This window comes from Cervus canadensis, chromosome 1, assembly GCF_019320065.1.
Source record: "Cervus canadensis isolate Bull #8, Minnesota chromosome 1, ASM1932006v1, whole genome shotgun sequence".
In the NCBI taxonomy this organism is placed as follows: domain Eukaryota; kingdom Metazoa; phylum Chordata; class Mammalia; order Artiodactyla; family Cervidae; genus Cervus; species Cervus canadensis.
The window spans coordinates 108,611,238-108,639,034 of NC_057386.1; the positions used below are offsets into that span (position 1 = coordinate 108,611,238).

Below are 27,797 nucleotides of genomic sequence, written 5' to 3' on the forward strand. Positions count from 1 at the left end.
CTCCATCCTGGGACTTAGCTCAGAACAGCACTCACTTTCCTGATCTGCACCATCGATTCCACACAGGTAGAAGACGAATACCGAGCCTTCCAAGAGGAAGCTAAGAAGCAATTAGAAGATCTGAACATGACCTTAGAAAAATTACGATCAGAGTTGGAAGAAAAAGAGACAGAAAGGAGCGACATGAAAGAAACAATCTTTGAACTTGAAGACGAAGTGGAACAGCACCGGGCGGTGAAGCTTCACGACAACCTCATCATCTCCGACTTAGAGAGTAAGTGAGGCATGCCCGTCTCTGACTTAGAGAGTAAGTGAGCCCCCCCCCCCCCCCGACACATGGGACAGTGTGGGCTCATCTCCGACTTAGAGAGTAAGTGAGGCACGCCCGTCTCCGACTTAGAGAGTGAGTGAGGCCCCCCCGCCCGTGGGACAGTGCGTGCTCCGGACGGACGGGTGGGGCGGCTCTGCGTGGGCATGCTTCTGCGGCAGCAGTGCTGTGGCCGGGCAGACACGTGTGGGCTGGAGCCTCCTGGCACCACCCGTCTCCTGGCCGCTGTTTTGCTCCTGAAGGACTGTTACACAGAAGCATCAGTTTAAAGCTGCTTAACTATGAAAAATCATTTAAGTGAGATGTTAATGGGGTTGTTAACTTTCTAGATCTTAGGAAAAGCCATTTATCATCAACGTCTAGTGGTTGCAAGTGTAGTGAGACCAAAAACGATTGCTCTTTAGGCCTACAGCACTTTTTTTTTTTTTTTTTTTTACATTTTTTTGTTTATCTGTTTCATTTTCCTCTTTTCCGTGAAGATTTTATGGTCAGGTAGATTTGGAACTAGGATTTTGAGTTGCTCTGTTTGCTTTTTAAAAGATTTTTAAAAACTATTTTGTAGTTATTTCAGACTTACAAAAAAAGTTGAAAAAGTAGGACTAGCATTTCTGTGTGGAAAATCTGATGAAGAATGGGAGTTTCTGTGATCCTCTCACAGACTGTTTACTGTGTTGCAAGTGAGGAAAAAGTGTGCAGTGGAACAGTTGAGCAGCCCTGTGACAGGGCTGCGTGGACATGGCCAGGCCACACTCTGGCTGAGCCGCGACTTCAGCCAGTCGTAAAAAAACGTTAAAGACGGGAGATGAGGAGTGTTGTGCTGGAAGCCCAGGACTGAGTGGGGCTGTCTCCAGAGATGCCGGTGTCATGAAGGGCAGAGGCTGAGCGGAGTCCCAGGCTGGAGGGCTAGGGGCGGGCCAGCCCCTGCTCCCTTGCCTGCTGGGCCCCAGGCTGCCCTCAGGGTGTGGGGACAGATGTCGGCATAAGCGCATGAGGTGGACCGCCCACTGGGCCTGAGTGTTGGTAGGGACCACACACTGCATTATGCCAGGGTGAGGGACGTGGCGTATGTCCTTAAGGAAGGAGAGATGACAGGCAGACAGACGGGCAGGGAGCGGAGATAGCCGGTGATGGAGCACGGCACACCGTTACTGTTGGCAAGGCTGAATAAGGCTGAATAAAGGCACGTGGGTGTTCAGGTCCTGGTCCTGTGTTGTTTCTTGTATCTTTTTGTAACTTTCAAGTTACTTCCAAATGATACATTTAAAAAGTTCTTATGTATTCTTTACCTGAATTCCTTGACTGTTAACAAATTTTAAGTTGTGATGCCTGCAGAAGATGGCCTGGTGGGGATGGGCAGGATGGAGGTAACCTTTCTGGATGCCTTGGTTGTTTTTAAGTCACCCAGTAGTAACCGACTCTTTGTGACCCCATGACTGCAGCACGCCAGGCTTCCTTGTCCTTCACCATCTCCCAGACTTTGCTGAAACTCATGTCCATTGAGTCAGTGATGTCATCCAACCATCTCATCCTCTGTCGCCCCCTTCTCCTCCTGTCCTCAATCTTTCCCAGCATGAGGGTCTTCTCCAATAAGTTGGCTCTTCGCATCAGGTGGCCAAAATATTGGAGCTTCAGCTTCAGTCCTTCCAGTGACTATTCAGGGTTAATTTCCTTTAGAATTGACTGGTTTCATCTCCTTGCTGTCGAAGGAACTCTCAAGAGTCCTCTCTAGCACCACAGTTGGAAGCATTAATTCTTTCGCGCTCAGCCTTCTTTATGGTCAAGTTCTCACACCTGTACATGACTACTGGGAAACCACGGCTTTGACTAGGTGGATGTTTGTGGGCAAAGTGACGTCTCTGGTTTTTAATATGCTGCCTAGCTTTTTGTCCAAGGAGCCAGCATCTTTTAATTCCATGTCTGCAGTCACTGTCCACAGTAGTTTTGGAGCCCAAGAGAATAAAGTCTCATGGTTTCATTTTCTCCCCCATCTATTTACCATGAAGTGATGGGACTCGATGTCATGATCTTAGTTTTTTTTAAATGTTGAGTTCTAAGTCAGCTTTTTTGCTCTCCTCTTTCACTTTCATCAAGAGGCTCTTTAGTTCCTTTTGCTTTCTGTCATTAAGGTGGTGTCATCTCCATATCTGAGGTTATTGAAATTTCTCCCAGCAGTCTTGATTCCAGCTTGTGATTCATCCAACCTGGCATTTCACATGATGTATTCTGCATAGAAATTAAATAAGCAGGGTGATGCTACACAGTCTTGATGACATACTCCTTTCCCAGTTTGGAACCAGTGCATTGCTCCATGTCCGGTTCTAACTTGCTTCTTGACCTGCATACAGGTTTCTCAGCAGGCAGGTAAGGCAGTCTGGAATTCCCATCTCTTTAAGAATTTTACACAGTTTGTTGTGATCCACACAATCAAAGGCTTTAGTGTAGTCAGTGAAGCAGAAGTAGATGTTTGTCTGTGATCCAACAGATGTTAGCAGTTTGACCTCCGGTTCCTCTTGTATGTCTGTACATGTTGTAAATCCAGCTTGTACATCTGAAAATTCTCGGTTGATGTACTGTTGAAGCCTAGCTTGAAGGATTTTGAGCATTACCTTGTTAGCATGTGAAATGAGCGCATCTGTGGCAGTTTGAACATTCTTTGGCCTTTCTTTGGGATTGGAATGAAAGTGGACCTTTACCAGCCTTGGTTAGAGCTGTTGACGTTTCGGGTCCTGCTGCTTTGCGGACCAGCAGGCGGATGCAACATGGAGCTGGAGCACCTGTGCCATGGGTGTGGCATTGGGGGGGACCTACTCCCAGGAGAGGGGGGTTGTTTGCAGGAGCCCTAAAGGTGTCTGGTGGTGATTCTGAGCTCTGGCTGGTTGACCCGGCATTTGTAGGATGACCCCTCAGGGCTATTCAGACTATTCCCACGTGTGTGGATACTGAAGTGGCTTGTGAGACTGTATTCCTGAAAGACATAGTGATGCACTTTTTCATCTAAAGTTTTAGAAAACTCTCAGTTTAACATTTATGTCGTTTGTATTTCATTGTCTCTGAACTGAGAGAGATACTGCATTTTACTTCCTGAGTACAGATGGTTCTAAAGTCTCAGATTGACTTGGGAGTCCAGTGTCTTCCTTTTAGCACAGATAATAAACAGACCTTTCCCTTGCAGACCTTTTGCTTTGAATGGGGAGAGTGACACCCTGTGGTGACTGGGGTGATCGCTAGGGAGACGTTAGAGGTTTCCAGGACAAAGGTTCCATATCCCTGCCGAGATAAAAGTTACACAAACAGGGTACGGGTTTTAATTATAAAATGTTTTATTTTGTATTTGGGTGTTGCTGATTATGCAAACAGTAATAGGCTTTATTTTCTTGGGCTCCAAAATCACTGCAGATGGTGACTGCAGCCATGAAATTAAAAGACTCTTGCTCTTTAGAAGAAAAGGTATGACCAACCTAGACAACATATTAAAAAGCAGAGACATTACTTTGCTGACAAAGGTCCGTCTAGTCAAAGCTATGATTTTTCCAGTAGTTATGTATGGATGAGAGAGTTGGACCATAAAGAAAGCTGAGCACTGAAGAGCTGATGCTTTTGAACTGTGGTGTTGGAGAAGACTCTTGAGAATCTCTTGGACTGCAAGGAGATCCAACCAGTGAATCCTAACGGAAATCAACCCTGAATAGTCACTGGAAGGACTGAAGCTGAAACTAAAGCTCCAATACTTTGGCCACCTGATGCGAAGAACTGACATATTGGAAAAGACCCTGATTCTGGGAAAGATTGAAGGCAGGAGGAGAAGGGGACGACAAAGGATGAGATGGTTGGATGGCATCACTGACTCGATGGACATGAGTTTGAGCAAGCTCCGGGAGTTGGTGATGGACAGGAAGCCTGGCGCGCTGCAGTCCACGGGGTCGCGAAGAGTTGAACCTGACTGAGTGACTGAACTGAACTGATAGCTGATTAACGGGCTTCCCTGGCGGCTCAGTGGGTAAAGAATCCACCTGCAATGCAGGAGACACAGCTTCAGTCCCTGGATCCGGAAGATCCACTGGAATAGGGAATGGCAGCTCGCTTCAGTATTCTTGCCTGGGAAATCACACGGACGGAAGAGCCTAGTGGGCTACAGTTCGTGGAGTTGCAGAGAGTCAGAAGTGACTGAGGACCAGCCCAGAAACGACTGCTGATTGACAGTGTTGTGAGGGTTCCGGGTGGACGGCAGGGGACTCAGCAGAGCGTGTGTGTGTCCCCTCCGCCGTGCAGGCTGCCGCATCCCACTGAGCAGAGTTCCCCGTGCTGCACAGCAGGTCCTTGCTGGTGATCCATTTCACATATAGCAGCGTCTGCGTGTCCAGTTTTCTGAAATAAAAAGTTGAAATATGCAGAAGTACCTGGAGAGTTGTTTTGCAGCGAGCACCTCCTGTCTGGATGCAGCAGTCAGCAGCGTTTTGTAGCGTTTGCCTTCTGAGTGTGTTTAGCTGAACCAGTTGGCAGTACGCTGTGGGCACTGGCCTCCTGAATATGTCAGCACGTTCTCCTTGTGGCTGCAGTGCAGTATCACGGTTAGCAAAGCCAGGGTAGGCTCTTAGCATCATCGGATACCCCGTGTGCAGATTTTCCTGGCTGACCCTGGGATGTCCTTTATAGTTGTTTGATAGGAACCAGGATCCAGACACGTTTCATGTAATTTATTGTTACAGCTGCATAGTCTGGTAGGAGTTAGTTTTTTCCTCAAGAATTCTAGCATTTGGGATGCGTGCTGAGTCAGCACTTGATTTAGGGGAGTCTATGAAAGGGAATACTGCTAATTGGGAAAGGAGGGTTTTTTCCTGTGGAATGAAAGCATCACCATAGTCAGTTTTAGAACCTTTTTAGTCACCCCCCCCCTCCCGCCCCAAAGAAATCCTGCACCCTTCAGTAGTCACTGATCCCGTACCCCAGCGTGCTTCTGACTCAGCATTAATAGACAGGATTTCAAAGCAGCTGTTGTGAATGTACTCAGGACATGGAGGAAAGCGTACTCGTCATCATGAACAAACAGCAAATCTCCACAGAGAAGTAAAACCTGTTAAAAACGAACTTAGTACTGGAACTGAAAAATTAGACAGCAAAAAATAGTTACAAAAAGTTACTGAGTCATTTAAACTGCAAATCAGAGACGTAGAAGAGCCACTGACCTTGAACGCCAATCTGTGGACATCATCTAGGGAGAAAGAAGCCTGGAAACAGCCAGCAGGGCATCCCTGGTGTCTGTGTGACAGGACCATGCGGTGTGTGTGTAGTCGGGGGTCCACACGGCACCCCGGAGAGCTCAGCGCCATGTAGGCCTGGAGGGCGCACCAGGCTGGCCTGGCCTGCGGTTTCCTCCGCCGCACCGGGACTTCACATCTGAGCTGGGAAGGTCTGAGCAGCAACTCTCCCATTAAATACTCTTTAAGACTTCCAGTTCAGGACAATGGCCTGAGGTCATGTGTACCTCCTTTCCCTCCCAGAGTCCTAGTGACATGGCAGGAGAGATATAAAAATACTCTGAACAGTAGAGCAGAGAGAACACAGGGGAAGGATCCTGTCTGTAGGCCAAGAGCTATAAGTGGTCCCTGGAAGACTTTATGTAAAGCTGATGGAGTTGGACATGGGCATCAGTGGGAATAGACAGGTCTGCGGCCTAGAGAACTATGCACCTCTCAGTAGTGATGTCCCCAGCCGCGCCCTGGGGCTGAGGGCATCGAACCTCCCCATGGGGTCTGAAGCCAAGGCATAAGGCCCCGGGGGTCCTTACACCCCCTCCTCTGTCGGCCCGACGCTCTCCTGGGCTCATCTAAGGAAGGTGGGAAGGTGGGCCCAGGGGCCCCCAGCACCACGACCCTCGTACTGTGCCCGCGGTGACTGCAGGCTCCGTGTTGTCTTGAAAAGGGGACCACACAGAGGGCGCGCAGCTCGGCCCCGCCGTGAAACGGGCACGCGCACACACCCGTCACCTTCTCAGAAACCGCCTTTTCCCGCTTGTATGTCCAGAGTGTGTCCCCTCCACGCCCACCAGAGGCTCCTGTCCTCAGGAGCCTTCCTTTAGCCGGTTGTTCCTTCCAGAAGCACTCAGGAGTCTCTGATGCGAATCATTCTTTGTAAGTAAGAAAGACCAGCTAGGACTTACTAGATGTTTTAATACCTTGTTGTTGTTTAGCCAAGTCCGACTCTCTGCGACCCCATAGACTGTAGCCCGCCAGGCCCCTCTGTCCATGGGATTTCCCAGGCAAGGATGCTAGAGCAGGGTGCCATTTCCTTCTCTAGGGGATCTTCCTGATCCAGGGATCGAATCTCTGTCTCCTACATTGGCAGGCAGATTCCTTGTTGCTGAGCCACTAGGAAAGCACCTTTTAACATCTTAGAAGAGCTTAGAGGAGAATAGCAGAAAGACAGTTCAACAGAGCGTCTAAAGTAAAGCTGCTGACGTGCCGATCAAAACGCAGCTGACTGGTGTTGAGAACAGCGACACCAGCAAGACCTCAGGCCCATCTTAGCCGCGACCTCGCCTCCCACGCGCTGTCTGCCTAGCCCTGTTCTGCGCACTCCTGCCGCTGCGTTCTGCCCGCCTGCCCTCTGCAGGCCCTGAGGTTCAGACCAGCGGGGGCCTGGCATCCTGATACATGGAGGTTGATGACCGTGGTGAGCATGGGCGGCTCGAGACAAGAGGACGGGCAAGAGCAAGAGGAGGAGAGCGGTTTCCTGCTGTGATGAGAAGACCTGGAAGGCAGGGTACTGGGGAGCCTTCATGGAGAAGAGTCATGTTGACTGTGTATGATTAAAATTTTCAGTTCAGTGGAGTACCAGAATTATTAATAAATGGCATTGGGAGAAGTATTTGTAATAGATATCAGATCCGTAGAGAGGTTCAGTAAGACTAGAATAACCCATTAGCTAAATGAAGTACGTAAATAATTTAGTCAGAAAAAGATACAGGAAGATGCTTGACTTCTGAAAAAAGCAATGAAACTCAAAACTAGATGCAGGTGTGAAGAATTAAAAAGAGAGCTAACATGTAAGAGAAAAGGGTCCTTTCTGGAGCATTGATGAGAATTTTTACAAGTATAACAGTGCCATAGCAACTTGCTTGCAGAAATCTGCTCTTCAGAGACATCCTTAAGAGATGCAGCTATACACATAGATGTGGGTGCTCCCGAGTTGCAGGTCACCACAGAGACCAGGGAATTAACCTGTATTTTCAACAGTTGAGGGCTAGTTAGAAGCCCGTGGGCGTGGTGCGTCCCTGACACGGCTGCCCTTTCACCAGCTGGGGTGGGCAAGCCAGGTCAGTGTGCGCAGGCCAGAGAGATATGTGCATGAGAGAAAGCACGCCCCAGGGGATGAGCCGGGGGTGTTGCTTCTGTGATTAAGACCGTGGCCGTTTTAATAGAGCATCAGACTCAGACTATAGCCGGCCAGAGCGGTGTTCCTAAAGAAACACCGATTTCCGTGCATTCTGTTCCGTGCAGCCCCTAACTTGGTGGCTTCTCAGGAAGAATTCTGTGTTCTGGAGCAGGTGGGCTGGCTTGGACCCTGTTGATAGTTTCAGGTGGTCCTTCAGCACCTCTCCTCCTTCTGGAGACGTGTCCTCAGTCACGTCTGAGCAGCTGAAGGCGCTCGCGGTGTTTGTGAGAAATACTGGAGCCATTCTGACTGTTTGTTAAAGGAGGTTGCGGAGACACATCATGGTATTTCCAGTTGATAGAGTATGAGCGTGGCCGTCAGAGTGGTGCTGCGGGTCGTATTTATTGGTAAAAGTGTCCAGTATCTACTGACTAGTGGGAGAGCTTGCAAAGCAGTAGAAACAGTATAATTTTTTTTCTGTAAATGTGTATTACTTTTAGAATCAAGGGGTAAAAGTTATATCCACATTTTGAGGGGAGGGATAAAAATGAGTAAAATAAAAATTAAAAAAATAGCAGTAGGGACTTCCCTGGCAGTCCACTGGATTGAACCTGCACACTCCCAATGCGGGGGACGCGGGTTCAGTCCCTGGGTGGGGAGCTAAAATCCTGCCTGCTGTGAGGCATGGCCAAAACATAAAAAACGAAGGTAAATAAAAGTAGTAAATGGTTTATTTTCAACTCACGCGTCTCCTCCTCCTGTTTTGAGGTGTAGCTGTGGCGTGGCAGCTGGCGGCCCGCCGCCCCGCCCCTGGTCCTGAGGGGCGCAGCTTTAGCTGTCAGGCTCCTGGCTCCTTCCTGCCTCTGCAAACTACACCCGATGGCCGTTGTCGGTGCTGACCGGCTGCAGGGGCCCGGCTGAGCACTGGGTGTCTTCTGGTATCCAAGGGCAGGAAAGCTTGTGGGGACTTTGCTCCCTTCACACCGCAAGGGTTGTTGGGGGGTCCCGTGGCGTGGTCGCTGCCCACGGCACCCACAGAGGGGACGGGCCCGTGGCCGGAAGTGGCGCGGAGGCCCGGCTGACGGTTCTGGTTTGTCGTCGGTGCTGGGTCTTGCTGGTGGGAAGACTGTGAAGCCCGCTGTTAGATGGGCAGGGTGGTGCCCAGAATTGTGCAGAGCAAGGCTGGCCCAGCGACAATGAGAACAGAGACGCGCAGATGTCTGGCGTAAAAGCAGCGTTGTAAAGTTGAGTTAAAACTTAGACAGGGCGGTCAGTGTGGTTCTGTCCTTTGATAGAACGTGCTGTGCGTGTGAGAGGGAGGCAGCAGATGGCAGCGTCTCTCCCACTCAGGGCTGTGAGGCGGGAGCTGTGTGCAGAGGCCCCAGGGTGACAGGCCACTGCCCCGCTCCTCACAGCCAGCACTGGACCGCCGACGCCCATGTTTCCAGGGAGGAAAAGCCCGTTGCCGCTTCTCGTGCTTCTGTAAGGTATGAATAAGAAGATTCCCTGGAGGCTCCTGAGTGTGTCCACTGGCTGTCAGCGTCCTCTGCACGGGGAGTCACGGCAGCAGTGAGCGCGCAGTGCTGAGGGCAAAGGAGTGTCCTTTGAGACCGTGGTTACGGGGATCCTGTGGCCGTGAACGCAGAGGCTGGTAAAGAGAAAAGGATAAGAGCAAAGAATGAAGCCTGGGCTTTTTATGGTGAGCCTGAGATGGCCGTGTGGCTTAAAGCGTCAGCTGAGAAAAGGGCAGTAAGAGCTGCAGTGATGTGTCTCGTGTAAGTTGCCGTACACGACAGGTCATCTGCCACCAGGAGGGAAGGGGAGCAGTTTTCAGCAGAGGAGAGACACACTTTTCTGTTTTGCTTGTTTTAACTGTAAAGTTTTTTACACGTAAATGTACTATAAATGAAAGGTGTGTGACCCCTAGTGTTTTCCACACTGGAAATGTGACAGTTTCTGTCCTTGTTCCTTGACTGTGTCTGCTGATATCACCAAGACCCCAATTTCATCTACACGTAGGTCAGACAGAGCCCAGTTCCCTCTGGTTCCAGAGCCACCCTCGCCCAGCGGTACTGGACTTGCCCGCTCACCTGTGTTCCCACTTTGCCCTGAGCCAAATGGGATGGACTTTTTGACCCCTGAGTTTCTAGGTGAAGTGAGGTCTGAAGCAGCTGTGTAGAGACAGACTGTTAAAGTTTAATCCTTTGCAATGAAAACATTCTCTTTTCTGTCTCTGAAAGGGTAGGAACTGCACCTTTTCCCCCCTTTCCTTATATCTCAGGTACCTTGTGCAAAACTCTGACACAAAGTAGGTACTTATGACCATTTTCTTGAATTACTGAGTAAAAGTGATTCACTTTTTATTTCATAAAAAGCTGGCTTTTCGGAATAGTAGAAAGCGACTTCCCTGTGCATGCCTGTGTTCTGGCATACGGCCTTGTCTGCTTGCTCATCTTTGCAGCCCTGGTCTGTCTAGAGCAGCCTTTACACAGTAGCGGTGCTCATCAGATGTTCACGCTGCATGACGTTGTTTGAAGGAAATTCACGTTATGCAAGAAATAATTTGAGGAGTATTGATTTACTTAATCCTTTGTGAAAAGACTTCCTATAGAATTAAATAGCAGCTCCCCCAAGTTATTAAATAATTAAGTTTGTAAACATTTTGGTAAATTCACGACTTTTCTGGAGTTTATTGCAGTGTGCAGTTAAGTTATGCTTGTAAAAATGGGCTAGTAACCCTTTTGATTAAAAGCTCCTGTTTTAATTGCAGTCTGTGTTGTTTTGATTGGTTATGAGCCAACAGTGTGTGTGTGTTTCTAACAATTGATTTAGCTTAGCTTTTTGTTTCACAATTAGGACGCTGCGGAAGGAAGTCATCCAGAAATTGCAATTTAAATTTGATACTTTCCTTAAAGAGTCATACTGGTTTATACTTGAATTGGAATTCCTTTTCAAGTTTTATATTAAAAACAGAATGTCTTTGGGCAGGATGACTTTTTGAATAACATATTTAAGTACCCTCTCCCTTTCTATTTTTCCTTTTAAACATGGTTTAAGAATAAATAGTTAAACTTTTGTGGTCTTTTCAGATACGGTTAAAAAACTCCAGGACCAAAAACATGACATGGAAAGAGAAATCAAGACCCTCCACAGGCGACTGCGGGTAGGAAAGCGTGCACGTGCTGTCCCATCGGGAAGCGCCGCTCCCTGAGAGCTGCGCCCGTGCCTCCGCCCGCCCGCGGATGCCGCCGTGACCCAGAGCCGCTGGGCTGCGGGCGGGAGCGGGGCCGTCGTGTTTGACGAGCGGCCCTTAGGGAGCAGGTGTTATATCCTGGAAGAAACGACATGAGCCCTTCATCATGGAGGGCCCGAAGCTAAGCCACCCTTTGTGGGCTGTCTTCTGTGGGTTTGCTCGGTCTGCGACTGCAGTGACACTCTGACGCAGAGGGGGGGTGCTGGTCTCGAGGTTTGGGTTGACCCCGCGATGCGGGAGACCCGGGTTCAGTTCCTCCGTCGGGAAGGTCCCCTGGAGGAGGAAATGGCAACCCACTCCAGTACGCTTGCCTGGAGAATCCCACAGACAGAGGAGCCTGGCGGGCTACAGCCCATGGGGTCACACGAGCCAGACACGACTTGGCACGGTCTGTCTTTCTTTATGTCTTTCCATCACTCAGGCTGCTGAAGGGTGCTGGGCACTGCCTCCGGGCTGGTGGCCGTGGCTCCCGGCGGCGGCTGCCCTGGGCAGCAGCCCGGCCACGCCTGCAGCCTCCATGGCCATGGGAGGCTGCAGTGTGGTCAGTCCTTTGCCGCTCCTTGTGGGTGTTTTGTCTGCTGAGGTTAAATTTAGTGTTTTCCTTCTGGCTTCCTCTTCCTTTCCTTTTGATTTTTTTTTTTTCCCTATTCATTTTTGATGTCAGGATATTTATAGTTTTTCACTGTAAAATCTTCCAGTGTAGTTCACACACCATGTATCTACCTGCTTGAGCTCTTCAGAGGCATATTTTGGATGATATGTTTATTTTCACAAGACCAACTTTGAAGCTTGCCACAAGGAAGTGAGGCCTGACCTGGTTATCCTCACTGAGCAGCCTAAGTGCTTGCTGCCTCAGCAAGTGGGTCAGCTGGCAACTTTTCCTCACCAGGAACACCGTTCACTAAAAATAGTTACGTAATCTGTTAGAAATAGGTAATAGCAGTTCTCTGGGATTTAAAAGAAATCAGTCGTCACTTGAGACAGGGCATTACAGCAGTCTAATCATAAGCACACTTTATTGTTTTAAAATACATGTTCATTGTTCTCTTTTGGAAATAAAAACATGGTTTTTTAATGCAGGAGGAGTCAGCAGAATGGCGGCAGTTCCAGGCTGATCTGCAGACCGCGGTGGTCATCGCAAATGACATTAAGTCGGAAGCCCAAGAGGAGATTGGTGACCTGAAGCGCCGCCTACATGAAGCTCAAGAGAAAAATGAGAAGCTCACAAAAGAATTGGAGGAAATAAAGTCACGCAAGTAAGTTTGGGAAGCCAGCTGTGCCCTTCAGTTTCCATAGGGGGCTCGTGAGTCCTGGTGCTGTGATGTGACTTTAGAGGGAGACTGTGTCTTGGTGCTGCTGTGACCGAGTTTGGGTCAGTGGAAGTGACCCAAGTCCAGGCTTGTCCCGCGGGCTCCCCGGAGCCTGTCAGTCCTTGAGTCGCCCTGTAAAGCAGCACGGGCCCCGGGTCTTCCCGAGCTGTCGTCAGTGTCCGCGGTCCCAGCTCTGGAGGGGCTGGGGTGGCCACAGCACTGGCCTGTCGCGGTTCCTGCCCGTCCTCTGCCCCCGTCCCCGCCCCTCGCTGTTCCCGGGGCTGTCGTCATCACGGAGGCTGCGCACCCTGGGGACAGACAGACTCGGCCCCGTGCGGCTGCTGCTGCTGCTGGCCTTGGGGTCTCGGTCAGGACCTCAGTTCGCCCGTCTCTGCAGTGGACACAGTGCTGCTTCCGTCACAGAGCTGTTGTGGGGCTGCGATGAGACACCTGGACGCCGCTCAGGGCCATGGCCGGTGTCCGTCAGCGGTGTCTCAGATGCGAGTGAAGAGTGCAGGCCGATTTCTCTCTGCTGCTCGCTTGAAGAGTGTCTTGTGCTCATAACCCATGGAGTTTCTCCCATTTAACATAGACATCTTTGGAATCCTGTGAGAAGTCTTAGATGATGCACCCCAAGTTCCTAGGGAGACTGTGTGTGAGGGGAGAGACTGGTTTCTGAGATTTTTTTTTTTATTAAGTAGAAGTGAAATGAAAGTTGCTGAGTCATGTCCAACTCTTTGTGACCCCATGAACTATACAGCCCTTGAAATTCTCCAGGCCAGAATATTGGAGTGGGTAGCCTTTCCCTTTTCCAGGGGATCTTTCCAACCCAGGTCTCCTGCACTGCAGGTGGGTTCTTCAGCAGCTGAGCCACCAGGAAGCCCCAAGTATCTCTCTCTAAGTGTCAGAGTTGGAGGTTAGTATTAAGAATTTGATTGTTGATTACGCTGAACGATTTTTAAATAGCCTTAGGGGAAAAATTTAGAAAAACAGTTAACAGGCCAACTTGAAAAGCTGTTGTGTTTTATCGTCGCCTAGGTCTAGTAGATGCCCTGGTGGAGAGTCTTGGTGAGCTGTTTCTCTCTGGCTTCTTCACTGAGCAGCACATGGAGTGAGTGGGGAGGTCGTTACTTCTTCCCTTGTACACACCCTTCCTCCTCTCCACCACTGCGGGAATGGGGTGTCAGAAATGCTCCATCCGAGAGGCACCTCAGCTGACGGGCTGGGCTCTGAGACTCGGTCCACGGGCTCCCGAGAGCCTGTCAGGCTTTGAGACGCACGCTCACCGGGCGAGCCCCTGAGAGGAGGGGGCCTGCAGGCCCGGGGGCCCCCAGGGCCCTTTCAGGGGCTCTCTGAGCTCAGGCTGTTTTTACAGGGACACTGACAGGCAGTTTGCGCTCTGCGCTGTATTGCCTTCTGCCCACGGAGGGGGAGGCAGGCGTGAATTGCTGGGGGACCCAGGCCTTGGCTCCCAGTTGTGCTGCCCATCCCAGCCATGGCGTTTTCACAGAGTGGCTTCCCTTCCAGTCCTTGGTGCAGCAGTGAATTATCCCATCACTTGTCTCAGTCCTGAGGTCCAGGTGGGAGTTGCATTGCCGCGTCGTCATGCACCGGTGTCGGGGGGCTGGAGGAGAGCCCCGAGTGTTTTCATGGAGGGAAAATCCTTACTTGAGAATGACTGACTCGAGCTGTTGGTATTCAGACTTTGGTGTTTGGTGGATATTTCTTGGAAACGATTAAAGGAGCCTGTCACTTCAAGGAAACAACTGACAGTGTTTGGCACCAGTGATGAAACATGGGCTTTTAAGTAAATGTTAGGATTTTGGAAAACTTGTATCTGCCATTGCAAGCTCAGCAGCTCCCCATAAAGGGTTTCCTTATGAGATCACTAGTGATACCAACAAGAGACTTTAAAAATAAATTGTTTAATGATAAGCATCAACATTTGGGAAATACATGTAACTCTGTGAGCTATTATTTCTGTATGACCAGTGCAATATCCTTAAAATACTTTTGCCTTTTCCAACTACATACCCATGAGGCTGCTTTTTTTTTTTTTTTCCATATCGCAATAGATTGAATACAGAAGAAATGAGAATGTGACCATCTTCTTAACCTAGACATTAATGAGGTTTACAGAAATGTTGAAACACTGCTATTCTTTTTTTGTTTGTTTGTTTTGGTGGTGTTTAGTGACTAAGTTGTGTCAACTCTTTGTGACGCCATAGACTGTAGCCCACCAGGCTTCTCTGTCCATGGGATTTTCCAGGCACGAATAGTGGAGTGGTTGCTATTTCCTCCTCCAAAAGATCTTTCTGACCCAGGGTCTCTTGCGTCTCCTGCGTTGCAGGTGGATTCTTACTCCTGAGCCACCGGGGAAGCCTGAATGGCACGTTGGATGGAGCCAGATTCACCCTCCCGGGACAGCACAGGCCTTCCCGGCAGCCCAGACCTCTCGGCCCCTGTTCTGAGTCAGGGTCTTCAGCCAGGCTACCTCCCTCTCACTGCTAATTGATTACCAGTGTTCTCACCTTACACTTAACACAGATGGAAATGGAAACCGATGGTTACTTAACCTAGTTAGGATGACCTGATATAAAAATTTTAATATTGTTTCCCGGAATTCACGAATCAAATGAGATCATCAGACCAGGTGATTTACTCAGCTCAAGTGATACCATTGTTTTTTAAGCTGATAGTTTCTAATGCTTCTCAGCTGGGAAAAGGAAGTGTGTGTTTTCTAGGGTTTGTGCAGAAGTGACCTGACTTGCGTGTTGTTTTCAGGCAGGAGGAGGAGCGTGGCCGGGTGTATAACTACATGAATGCTGTGGAGAGAGATCTGGCGGCCCTGAGGCAGGGCATGGGGCTGAGCAGAAGGTCCTCGACGTCCTCGGAGCCGACGCCCACGGTGAAGACCCTCATCAAGTCCTTTGACAGCGCGTCTCAAGGTAGCTTGTCTGCTGTGCCTGGCGGATGGCACGCTCACGCATGTGCCCTCTGGACTGGCTGGTGTGCGTCACCATCCTGCTCCAAGTCTCATCGCACTCCACGCAGCGTCAGGGAGTCGATCTTCCTGCAGGGAGGGTTTTAGCAGGAGATTTGGGGTCTGTTCGGCCACAGACTCGGGCTTACCCCAGGCGGGGGTCAGGTGTCTTCTCCGAGCTGGGCAGCTTCCAGGTCTGGGACTCTGGGCCCGCTCATCCTCTGAGCCCCGCGGGCCTGTGTGCTCAGGTGCTGCCAGACCCCGGCACCCGGCGTTAGACCTGGCCCCTCAGCTGCCGTCTCTCCCGTGAAGGCAGCGCCAGGCCGCCCAGTTAGCAGGCCAGGCGTTTCGGAACCGTCCTCCTCCTCCCCGGCATCAGCCCATCGTCAAGCCCTCTCGCTCTGCTCTCGTCTCTGGGAGCACAGTCGGCGGCTCGCTCAGGCCACCACCACTGCCATCCAGTGGCCCCTTCTTATTTTTTAATACAAATTCTTTCACGGCCGTGGGGGATCTTAGTTCCCCAGCTAGACACTGAACCTGGGTCCCGGCAGTGAAAGCACAGAGCCCTGGCCACTGGACCAGCAGGGAATTCCTAGGATCCTCCTTTTGTGCGGTTCGTTTTAGAGAGCGAGGTTGACATGTGAGCGGATATTATACATTGTGCATTAAATGGAACACCTGTGGAGATCCACGTGAGGGAATGTGCGGAGCCCCACAGGGGCGGGGAGGAAAGCTGCTCTGAGCCCGGCTTCCCTTCATGTAACATGCCAAGAACGCCCACCGCGTGTCCAGCCTCTCACCTGATGCAGCCACAGAAGCACTCCTGAGGTTTTTGCATATGGCGTCCTCGGTTTGTGGAGCACTTACCATGGAATTAAGCGGCAAGAGTGAAGTGGCCGGCACAGCCAGGCGTGGAAGTCAGCCCCGCTTGTCTAGGGAGCAGACTGACCCCTGGCGCAGGGCTGCTGGGGTTGAGGAGGTGGGGTGGCAGCTGTTCCCCGGAAGCCCCAAGTGCTGGCTGGTCGGTGCTCCCTATAGGGGGGCGTTTGTGAGGCTTCCGCTGTTCTCCGTCACGTCCTCATTCACCGTGTGTTTCCTGTCTTCCAGTGCCCAGCCCTGCCACGGCAGCAATCCCCCGAACGCCTCTGAGCCCGAGTCCCATGAAAACGCCCCCTGCGGCCGCCGTCTCCCCCATGCAGGTGCGTGCCAGTGCTTTGCGTGTGTGTGGGAAGTGTTACACTCTTAGTTTGGAAGGGAGGCAGAGGAAACTCCATATTCTATCTATAGGGAGCTTTTTTCTTTGCACTCTATTAATTGGATTTTTTAAAGGCATGAAAATATAAATGAAAGCAAATAAAGGCACTAAGATATCACAATCTTCAAATAAGGTGAACTTTCTCTAAATAGTGGTTGTCAGCTGAGGTTTAATGTTCATAATGTCAATTTCTAAACTTTTGTAAAGATAAGAGATTAAAAAATCTCATCTCTCTACCTTGGAAAACAAACTAGTAATTATTAATAGAAGCCACAGTCAGTAGCATTTTAGCACTTGTTTAGCTAGCACACGCTTCTCAAACCTGATTGTGCACGAAGCTCGTGTGGAATTGTAAACACATAGACCCCCAGGCCTTTTCCTGGTGAACACCTGGGAACAGGGCCCAAGGTGAGGAGTGGTGGGTTTCAGGCCTCGCTGAGGCCGTGAGGGGTCCTGGCTGGGTGGCTCTGCACCATGGGCAGCCGGGAGGCCAGACCAGGGGTCAGAGGCAGTTCTGTTCAGACGTCGCCGGACAGGTGGCCTGGGGCCGAGTCCTGCTGCGGCCCAGGCTGCTCTCCGTGGTGAGCAGGGAGGAGGAGCCCACGCGGAGCCGCATTTGGGGAGACCAGGGGAGCACGAGGGCTGGGGTGGGGGTGCCTGGAGCAGAGAGCCGTGCGGACAAGGCCGGAGCCCCGCAGGGCTCCCCTCGGGTCCTGGCTGAGGCCGCCGGCACGCGCGGCACAGGGTGGGCCCGGCCGGCCGGGCAGGGGCCGGTCCGCAGGGAAGAGTGGCTCCTGGGGCTCTGGCGGGCCGGCACTCCTCAGGGTTTGCGTGGGGCAGGGTTCGTTTGCCTCTGCCCCTCTGCCCACCGTGGGAAGTCCTCTGAATCCTTGGAGCGTTCATTAGGGACCCTCAAGGGCCACGCTGTGAAGTGGAGCTAAACAGCCCTGCCCTAAACGACCTTAGAAGCAAAGGGCTGAGGAGATCCATCAGGCGCGGGGCAGCGGGCTCTGAGCCGCTCCCGCGATCCTGGCCTCCTCTGCCACGCTCGAGTGTCGTCTGCCCCTCCCGGGGGGTGCTGGGCTCCGTGACTCACTTCTGATGAGCAGAGTGTGGCAGGGTGATGAGGGGGAGAGGACTCGGTCCTGTCTGGGGGACTCTCCCTGTCTCCTTGATTCTGTCAGCCCAGCCCACAGCCAGAAGCTGAGATGCTTAGTGATACGCTGAATGAAGCGTTGTGCGCGACCTCACAGGGAGAACCATGGATGACCCTGAGAGGAGTTAGAGGGGTGAGGAATGGGGAGACCCGTCAGGTTCACGGGCTGCGAGGCTGTGTCACTGGGTCTCACACCCTCCTTCAGCTGGGGCTGCACACCCAGCCTGTCCCCGCACAGGGGGGCGTCGGGCCCTTCTGTCTTCCTGGTCCTATGGAAGTGGATGGTTTCATGCGAAGTTTATGTGGAAACTTGAAAGACCCTGAATATCCCAGGCCTCTAGGAGGGGGCTGGGGGGGGAGGAAGCAAATTTGGAGGACGTCCCCTCCGTGATGCCAGCACTTGAGTGACCACGACAGTGCTGTCTGACACCCTTGGTCCTGTGGTTTCAGAGACATTCCATCAGTGGACCGATCTCCACGTCCAAACCCCTGACAGCCCTCTCAGATAAGAGACCAAACTACGGGGAGATCCCTGTTCAAGGTACGTCTCGGGCACCGTGTTTCACTGCTGTTGTTAGTTTTCTTCATCTGGCTCTTTTTCATTTGTTCTTGACATTATTTCCGCCACCCCGGTATACATCTGTGTCATAGGTTTACTGAGAAGGTGTCCTGTTTACAGATCGGGGAGTACTTACTAGTAGACACATCTTGGAATACGATGCTCCTGGTGTCGCCAAGGGCGACAGGAGTCTGCACATTGCTGGGCCCTGTTCTCACAGTGCTTCATGGGGCGTGTGCGGTTAGCCCCACTTTATAAACGCAGACAATGAGGCTTCAGGCAGTTGAGCGTCTCAGGAACGCAGGCTCACGCAGTTACTGAGCGTTGGAGCCGGGCAGCCTGGCCCCCGTGCTCCGGGGCACCTGTGAAAGGAGTGGAGACTGAGAGCCGGGCCCGGGCAGTGCCGTCTGCACGGGCTCTCTGTGGCGCCCCCGCTGGGCGTCGGGCCCTTCTCCTCCCCGCTGCCTCCTCGGGCGGGGCCATGTTGGGGGGCCTCCTGCCTCCTGGGCTCGCACAGGTGTTGGGCGGGGCGCAGTGGGGCCCAGGGCAGGCTGCTGCCACCACCCTGCAGGCTCGCTCTCCACCCCGGCTGCCGCCTCCACTTCACCCGTTGGTGGGACCCGAGGTCTCCCCTCCGCCCGGAAGGGCCCCCACCCAGGGAAGGCGTGTGGCGGTTTAAAGGCTCCCGGTGCATCCTGACCAGGGTCCCATCCTGGCCCCCGTCTGGGTCCCGGGTTGTGTGTGTGCCCACAGGTCCTGGGGCTGACCTCTTGATGCTGTTTCCTCATGTGAGTCAGGGGTCACGGGAACACCTCGCTCAGGGCCTTCTCTCCCCGGCTCACGATCCCCTGCGGTCAGCCTCGCCCCCTCCCCTGCCCCCTGAGTGGCCGTGGTCCACGGTGTCGGTGGCTGTGGGCCGTGTCTGGCCATGCCGAGCTCCCTCCCCTGACGCTCTTCTGGTTCCTTCATGCCGGCTCTGTGTGTGCTCCCGTCCCCCTGCTGGGCCCTTCCCCATGGCCTGTGAGGGGTACTTAGGGGCCCCCTCTCCTGTGTGTGTTCGCTCTGTAACTTGTTTATGGGGAAACCTTTTTAGCACCAGCAGTGTTTTTTCAAATTTACCTGTTGATGAGTTTTACCTGAATCACTCGGTAAAATGTGGAATCCTGGGCCTTACCTCAGATGTGCTGACGTGGACTATCTGGGAAAGGGGCATGGACACTTCATTTCACAAGCACCCCAAGTGGCTCTTAGGACAGGACCAGCTTGGGGAACTGGGCAAAGATTGCTGTTGAGTTTCCCCGTGACCCTGGTTTTGTTGGTGGAAAATGGGTGTATCAGGTGTGTGGGCCACGGTTGTTGAGGACACAGACTGATGTGGTGAGTGTCCGGGGCTTTTCCTGGCTCCCTTCTGTTTATGTCCTGCTCACGGTCAGGTGATGGCGCCACAGGGCACGGGGATCTGCGGTCCCCCTGCGAGAGCTGCCCTCACTCTCCAGGTCTGTCTGCTCGGATGCCTCACTGGGCTTGGCTGAAACTGCAAATGCAGGGAGCAGGAAGCAGTTTCAGGTGACTTCTTACTGGAGAATTTGTTGGTAGTGTAGCCTTTTATCTTAAACACTCACTAGGGAAAGAAACCAGTTAAAAAACCAAGAACCACCAGCTGAGTCTCGGTCCTCGGAAGCCACCGAGGCTCTCCAGGCCGACTGAGCGGGGAGACCCGAGTGCTGCTGAGCCGCGTCCTCCGTCCTGGCGTGACTCAGACAGCACAGTCTGCCCTTGGCAGTCTGAAGAGTCCAGAAATTCGGAAGGCGCTGCCTCTGTTCTGCTGTGCTTAAATTGGGTAATTTGTTGGTTTTTCCAGTGAAATATGTTATAAAAGATGTAGCTTTTTTCTGTTTTTTTGTCATGCTTGTATGTCAGACACAGGAAAGTGTTTCAGACCAGAGGTCTTGTTCTAAGTAGACTTCTGTTGGTATGGTTGGCAGTTGAATTTGGTGGTCTGGGCCATAACAGGGGGGCCTTTGTAGACTGCATGTGAGCTAGTGTTTGTAGCCTGAGCAGGTACGTGGATCCCGGTAGTTGGGGGGGTCTTCACTGTCCCCTTGCACAGTGATCTTTAAGGTTCATGGTCAGGCGGAGACCTTGATTGGTCATGTAGACAGTTGGGGAGCTGGGGTTGCCCAGGGTTGGTGTGGCCTGAGGGTCATGTTGGTGTCATCAGCTCAGACGTCCAAGAAAGCTGACCGGTCCAAGGACAGTCTACCTTCTGCAAGGAAAGTCTTGCTGTGATCATCCCACTGAATTGTGTTACTTGGGGACAGAGATGTAAACCTTTTAAAAAATTCGGTATTTTGAAAAACTGATTTATGGTAAGGGTACATGTACCAAATGTCATACAAAGTTCAGAGGTTTCACTAGAAAGCCAAGTCTTTTAAGTTAGAAGAAAAAGAACCTTTTATTGAAAAGTTTCACAGCAATTTGCCTTCTCCAGAGGGTGGACCGAAGCCCGATTCTGGCCTAGCCCGAGCGGGGAGCTTCCCAGGAGAGGTTGAGAGAGAAACCACGCCCTCCTGTGTTTGCAGCCTAGTGTGCATCTGATCACTTCTGAAGGTGGTTCTTGGTGTTTGTCTTGATAAACCAAACTGTCTGCTGCTCCTAAGTCACTTCAGTCGTGTCCGACTCTGTGCGACCCCATAGACGGCGGCCCACCAGGCTCCGCCGTCCCTGGGATTCTCCAGGCAAGAACACTGGAGTGGGTACCAGACTGTCTAGGCTGTCATATTTTCTCCAGCATATTATCATGAAACATTTCAAGCACGCAGAATAGTGGAAAGAAGTCACATATTTCTCTTGTCACAGGTGTTTCTTTTCTTTTGGCCCTGCCCTGTGGCATGCAGAATCTTAGTTCCTGGGTCCGGAATCGAACGTGTGTCCTGAGGGGGAGCGCAGAGTCTTACCCCCTGGACCTCCAGGAAAGCCCTCGGCTCCTGGTTTTAAACCCACTGCGCTGCCTGTAAATTTGATGAGGAGGGTGGGTAGGAGTCTCTGTGCGGCTTCCTTCCTCCGCCTGCGCCCCAGCTCACCCCCGCGGGCGTGGCTCGGGCGGGCGTGGCTCGGACAGCCGTGGGCCCACCCCGCGGCTCCCGCCTCTTCACCTCGCGCACCCACCACTTCCTGCTCCAGTCTCCTCAGCATTCTCGCCCCTCACTCTGTCCCCAGCATCTGCAGCAGCTCCGACCCCGGCCACCATGGCCTCCTGCCACCAGGTTGTCACCGTCTTGTCCGCTGGGTGCTGACAGAGCTGGGTGTCAGCTGGGGGTTCCCCGCTGTCCCTGGGACGCACCGACTGCCGGCGCCGGCGGCCCTGGGCGTCTCCCCGGCTCTCCGTGCGGCGTGAGCCCCTCGATTCCCTCGCGCATCTCCGCACGGGGACCCTCCTTTCTCTCACTGCTTGTCCACGTGGTCAGCAGTCTGCGAGTCTGCCCCTGACGAGCCTTGAGTCCGTGTATGTCTCCCTGGCACTGCCCGCGTCCAGGCCGCCCGCCTTCTGCCCTGCAGTCCGCTCATCACCTGCGTGCACCGCGCCCCGCCCCCTGCACCCCACCCCACCTCGGACGGAAGGGTATCCACCCAGGACACTGTCCCTGACGCCCCGCCCCCCAGGACACTGTCCCTCGACGCCCCGCCCCCAGGGGTGGGGCCGCTCTCCTCAGTCCCGCCCCCAGGGGTGGGGGCGCGCTCCTCAGCCCCGCCCTCGCAGCCCTGCTGGTCCGGGCGTTTCCTGGTGTCTGCTGAGCACTGAGGAAGCCCCTCTCCTGTGCCTGCGTAAAGGCTGCCAGTCACCCTTCTGCTCCCTGCAGCGTCGCTTCCCGGGGAGGCCTCCCCAGACTCTTCGGGAAGCTCACGGCCCCGGTGCTGCTGCTTTCCTGCGTCCCTCGCACGCGGTTGTCTTAAACGTCTGACTTCCGCCGTAGCCTCAGCTCCAGAGGGCAGGTCCTGCCTGCTTCCCTCCTTGCTCCAACCTCACGTGTTGCCCAGGGCCTGTGGTTTCTGTGTAACGCATGGGTTAAAGACAAGAGGGGCTCCGAGAACAGACCCGGTCACCGTAGCGTCTGCTGACTCCTGCCTTCCTCGTCTGCCTGATGCGCTGGACTGCCTTTCCGAAGCGGCGCGCTGGCAGTTCACGTGCGTCAGTGACCCATGCGGCAGACCAGAGGGTGTGTGCGTGCGGGGGCTGCGGCCGCCCCGCTGGGCCCGCTGGAAGGTGCCTCCTCAGAAGGGAGACGACTTGGGTCCTTGGACATGCAGTGAGCCGGCTGCGGCGGGTGGGTGGGCTTCCCTGCGCTGCGCCCCCGTTGGGTGCCTGGAGGCCCTCGCCCTTCACCGGTGCGTTGTTACCTGGTCTCACTGTCGTCTCCTGGGAGATGAAGCCTCTAGGATAGGACCCGTCTCGTAACTGAAGTGGGCACTTGGGCTCCATTTAAAATGTTGGCTCCTGTTTCCTAGGCTTCCCTGTTCTCTCAACTCTGCTTAGTCCGTCTTTGTGCACGATTTGTGCTTCTGTGAGGACGCGGGCAGCCACACGGGGTCAGGATTGAGGCCCTGCCCTGGGTGTGTCGGTTGAGGACGAGGAAGGGGTGGTGGCTCGGGGCGGTGTGAGTCCCCCTGCCCTGCCTTCCCTCAAGGGCGCTGTGTGGGCACGGGAAGTGCATGTCAGTGTGCGAGACACGCTGTCCTGGAGAGGCAGCTGACGCCCTGATAGCTGAGAGGGAGTGTGTGTTAGGCAGGCTGTTCTTACAGATGCGCGCGCGGGGCCCTTTGTGTCGGTCACTCTCCTTTCCCTTCCGAGTGTGTTGCTCTCAGAAGGGGTGAGCAGTCTTCATGCGGCCCCACCTGGCGCGTGGCCCAGGCACACGCAGCACGTCCGGCCCTCCTGTGCCTGTCCTCCCAGCCTGACTGCAGCGGCGCCGGGCTCAGAGGTGTGCTGGCCTGGGTCTGGGGTGCCCACTGTGGGAAGCAGGTGCCGGGGAAGGGGTCTTGGAGCTTGGCCCCAGGGCAGTGACATGGCCGGGCCAGGAGGCAGGGGAGCTGCTGCCCCAGGGGACTCCAGAGTCCCCCGACCGGGCCTGGTGTAGCAGGGGGGGCGGACAGGTGGGGTGCGGACTGCCTCTGTCCTCCCTGGGGGTCCTTGCTGCCCCCAGACTGATGTTCACACAGCAGCCACACCACCCCCAGAGCCGTCCCCCGCAGCCCTCTCTGCTCTCCAGCGGCCCCGAGGTTCGGCAGCGCTGAGGCTGTGGCCCCCGACCTCTGCAGTCAGGGCTGAGCTGGGCTGAGTGTCCCGGGCTGAGTGTCCCGGGCTGAGTGTCCCGGGCTGAGTGTCCCGGGCTGAGTGTCACAGCCGGCCAGATAGTCTCGTCAGCGCTGCTGAAGGCTTCCCGTCGCCCGAGTCGTGGTGGGTGGCCTCTCCCTCTGGCTTGATGACCCTGACTCGTCCTGTACTCCCGTGTTCGCCCTGACTCATCTCTGGCCATGGACTTGTGTGCCCCCACCCCCGCCCCCCTGCCACACACACACTGTAGGCTCACAGGGCACGGTGTGGACTGAGTGCCTTTAGGCCTTGATGCGGCAGAGTGTCTTGGGCTTCTGGTTGAATTGCATCAGACGGAAGTAGCTCTCAGTAGTTTGGAAGCGTTGGTCCGCACTGAATGTCTCATCCCTGGAAATACAAGTGAATGAAATGGCCCTTGTCGGCGGGAGGTGTCTGTACTGGGGACTATGGGAGCCGTCAAGGGGCCTGGACGGGAAGGAGGGACAAGCCTCTCCTCTGGGCGAGAGGAGAGCTGCCTGCTCCCTGTGCCCTTGAAGTTCGGGGTCAGGTCTCCTCACTGTGGCACTTTCCACCCTGTGCAGAGCATCTGCTGAGAACGTCTTCGACCAGCCGACCTGCTTCTCTGCCGAGAGTACCTGCCATGGAGAGCGCAAAGACCATCTCAGGTAGTGCCTTTCACCTGAGACGTCCTTGAGAGATGTGTCAGGAAGGTCTGCTGGTGGAACTGAGTACCTTCTCTTTGGGCTCATTTAACCTCACCTTCCTCTTTACTTGATTGTTTTTCACTCTGAATTTCCCCATTGTATCTTACAGATTTCATAGAAATCATATTTCTTGGCCCTGACTTCAAAAATTAAAAAAAAGAGCTAGATAGTTCCATTCACTTAACAAATGTGGGATCTTCCCAACCCAGTGATTCCCGCATTGCAGGCGGATTCTTTACCAGCTGAGCCACCACGGAAGCCCAAGGATACCGGCATGGGTAGCCCATCCCTTCTCCAGCAGGTCCTCCCCACCCAGGAAATGAACCGGGGTCTCCTGCGTTGCAGGCGGATTCTTCACCAGCTGAGCTATCAGAGAAGCCGTAGTCACGGGGGGCCGGGATCTTTGCCCCAGCGTGTGCTGTGACTGCTGTGGAGGTTGTTTCCCAGCACACAGAGATGCGCTGAGGCCGGCGTCGGCCTTGTGAGGGGCCGCGTCACGGCGCTGTGTCTGATGGCCTTGGCGTGCTGATTTCCTTGAGTTGACATTTCCGTTTGTCACCGTCCTTGTTATTTTCCCTCTGTGACTTGCTTTTAACCCTCAATAGCTCAACTAGAAGTTGGACCAGCAAAGGAGAGGTTTTTCACCCCTGCCTCCTGTGGGCAGCATCCCACTTGGATGGGAATTTCAGTTGGTAGTTTTAGGACTCCTTCGCTGAGTGGAAAGTCCAACCAGAATCTCTCCTGCAGAGCCGAGGCCCAGAGCCTTTCCTGTCACAGGGTTCTTCCCATTCTTAGTCTGTTTCCTTTGCTTTCTGTGAAATTACAAAGGTTTCTCACCCCCTTTCCTAGCACAGCGCTTGAAAGAAACTTTAGTTTTATACAGAGATTTGACAGTGGAAGACAAAGGCAGAATGATTATAAAACTCTGTCGGTTACGCAAGTGCATCCTTTTACTAAGACCTTATTGTAGGAGAAAGCATGTCTCCTCCGAGCCGTGGGACCCATCACTGAGCAGATGCAGAGGTGCCGGCCCTCCGCAGCCAGGAGGTGCCAGCCGGCCGGCCGGGGAGGCGGCTGGTGCGGGCAGGCCTGCGTCCCAGCCAGTCCGGCCTGGCAGCGCAGCAGCTCCCACTCCCGCGCCTGCGGAGGCAGCCCGTCCGGGGTCAGGGCCTGGTCTCGCGTCTCCCAGCCCTCGCGCTCGGCCCAGCGCTGTGAGCCCCCGCTGGTCCCCTGCGCCTTGGACAGAAAGCCGCCTCCCCTGTGGCCCCCTTCTCAGGGGCTGCTTCCACCTCCAGTTCTCAGGGCTTTGTGAGCCCACCACGGTGCGTGCCTGACTCTGTCGGACTCTCCAAGTAGGACTTTCCTGATGCTTCTTGCTTCTCAGTAGTTGACTTGATGTCTTTTGCTTTTCCATCTCATTGATTCCTGTTTTTGTAAAATTTGGCCTGACCCCAAATTACGCGTGGCCCCTATCTTTCCTTTTTGTCTCTTCAGTGTTTCTGGCCAAGTTCAGAAGGGTTTTGTTGATTGTAGTTGAGAGCAAGTGTTTTTGGTTTTGGTCGTGTTTGTGATTGAACCAGGTTTGCTGGGACTCACGGTGGGCCAGGTGTGTGCTGGGATGTGGGCTTCTGTGCACACTTCAACTGCTGTACCTTTTTTTTTTTTTTTTAAACAGTTTTTTAAAGTAAAAAAATACAATCCTTTCACATTATCAGTCAGATAAAGACAATGTTAGTTTTTCCTCCTGTGTGGTAGTTTCTGGCCTTCCCTCGTGGCTCAGAAGGTAAAGAATCTGCCTGCAATGCGGGTGAGACCCGAGTCTGACCCCTGGAGAAGGGACTGGCAGCCCACTCCCGTGTTCTCGCCCGGAGAATGCCATGCACAGAGGAGCCTGGAGGGCTGTGGTCCATGGGGTCCAAGAGTCAGGCCTGACGGAGTAACACACAGGGTCTCTGCTCTGTGGGGGCCTGCTGAACGAGACATCTCAAGAGCTCCGTGTGAACTGCTTCTGCTCTGACCCGCAGTGTCCAGGCGGAGCAGCGAGGAGATGAAGCGTGAAGTGTCAGCCCCCGAGGGCGCGTCGCCCGCCGCGCTCATGGCCATGGGGGCCGCCTCGCCGCAGCTGCCGCTCTCCTCCTCGCCCACGGCCTCCGTGACCCCCACCGCCCGCAGCCGCATCAGGTAGAGGGCGCTTCTGCGGGGGCACCCCCCTCGGGCCACCCTGGACCGTTGGGGAGTGAATGATCGGGTTGTGAAATAAGGGCGTTCAGCCCTGGTGTGGGTTCTCCGTGGGCCAAGTGTTTTCTGATCCACTCTTCTATGCCCAGAGTGGAGAAAGATGATGAAAAGTACAAAAGTAAAGCAAAGTTACAGAAATAATTATTTCCCCCAAGCAGTTGGTGTTTTTATTTTTGTTTTTTTGTGGGTTAGTGACACTTGAACACCGTGTGTGGGTGGAGTGCAGGGGAGGCTGGAGGCGGGGACCTCGAGCGAGGCCTTCAGGGCCGGGGCTGGGGAAGGAGGGCAGGTGCTGGCAGGCTGAGGCTCAGTGAACGTGGAAGCTGAACACGAAGAGGGCGGCGGCAGTGGTTTTGGAGCTTTCCTGTTTATTGACCTACAGGTCTGAACAAAAGTGGACTATCTGGACTCTAAAACTCAGATTATACCCTCAGGTTTAACACCCTGCTTCTCAGGGACCGACCTCTTAGAAGAGCGGCCCCGGACACAGTGAGCAGCAGGGGCACCCATCTCTCTGGCTGAGCGAGGGATGCGCTGTCCACGTGGGCCGTGTCTAGTGCCCCCAGGCGGGGCGCCCACTGTTGCTGGCCCCTCTGCGAGAAGCCGCGCGCCTCCCCAGGGCCTCTCTGGGCCTTGGCTTCCTTGTCTGACAGCGAAGTTACAGGAGACGACCCCTCAGGCTCGGAGGCTCCCTCCTGCAGCTTCTCGTTGTGCCCGTGGACCGCGCTGGGCATTGGTGCTGTTTTAGGCTGTCTCTGTAGCAGAACGGCTGTGTGAGCTGGAGGAAGCCTTTCACAGTGATTCTGGCAGTTCTTTCTGTTTGTCTCTTGGCTTGCTCTTTTGTTTTGTTCACGTCTCACCTTTATCTTCATTCTCGTTTCCTGTGTTCAGTGCTGTTGTGACAAACCGCTCTGAGCCCTTTCAGCTAGAATAGGAATATGGTGAGCCAGCACACGCATAAAAGTGTCATTCTTCAAGACAGGGGTCTGACTGCAGGTGGGAGTATTTTTGTATTTTACTTTTGGTTCTAAAATAAACACAAATTGGTGCTATTTCAATGCACCTCTCGACGGAAAAAGCTTCGTTCTTTATGCGTGCCCTGATGTCCTCCCATCCTTTGTGGGGTGAATACAGACAGAAGGGCACTGCGCCACCTGTGACGTCCGGGACACTGGCCAGACTGTTAGGTGTGCGGTTGTGGGGCTGGAATCTGCTGTCAGGGACGGCTTGTTCTGCAGAGCTCACTCTCCGCGGGCTCCTGTGTTCTGTCCTGCTCCTGGAGTGGTCCCTGGAAGGAAGGATTGGTGC

The 27,797-nt window shown here is 53.6% G+C and overlaps 1 protein-coding gene across 4 annotated transcripts in view; it reads left to right on the plus strand.

The window, feature by feature from the left end:
* The window catches only part of SPECC1L (sperm antigen with calponin homology and coiled-coil domains 1 like), an 85,761-nt gene that overhangs the window by 34,493 nt on the left and 23,471 nt on the right, over window positions 1-27,797 (plus strand). For 3 of the 4 annotated variants that reach the window (XM_043434469.1, XM_043434476.1, XM_043434464.1), the window contains exons 5-12: window positions 67-274; window positions 10,789-10,862; window positions 12,033-12,208; window positions 15,047-15,210; window positions 16,353-16,444; window positions 18,107-18,197; window positions 24,129-24,212; window positions 26,276-26,432. In XM_043434469.1, coding sequence (XP_043290404.1) covers window positions 67-274; window positions 10,789-10,862; window positions 12,033-12,208; window positions 15,047-15,210; window positions 16,353-16,444; window positions 18,107-18,197; window positions 24,129-24,212; window positions 26,276-26,432 — 1,046 coding nt within the window. The remainder of the gene's footprint in view (window positions 1-66; window positions 275-10,788; window positions 10,863-12,032; window positions 12,209-15,046; window positions 15,211-16,352; window positions 16,445-18,106; window positions 18,198-24,128; window positions 24,213-26,275; window positions 26,433-27,797) is intronic. The other variant, XM_043434484.1, reaches the window with a different exon arrangement.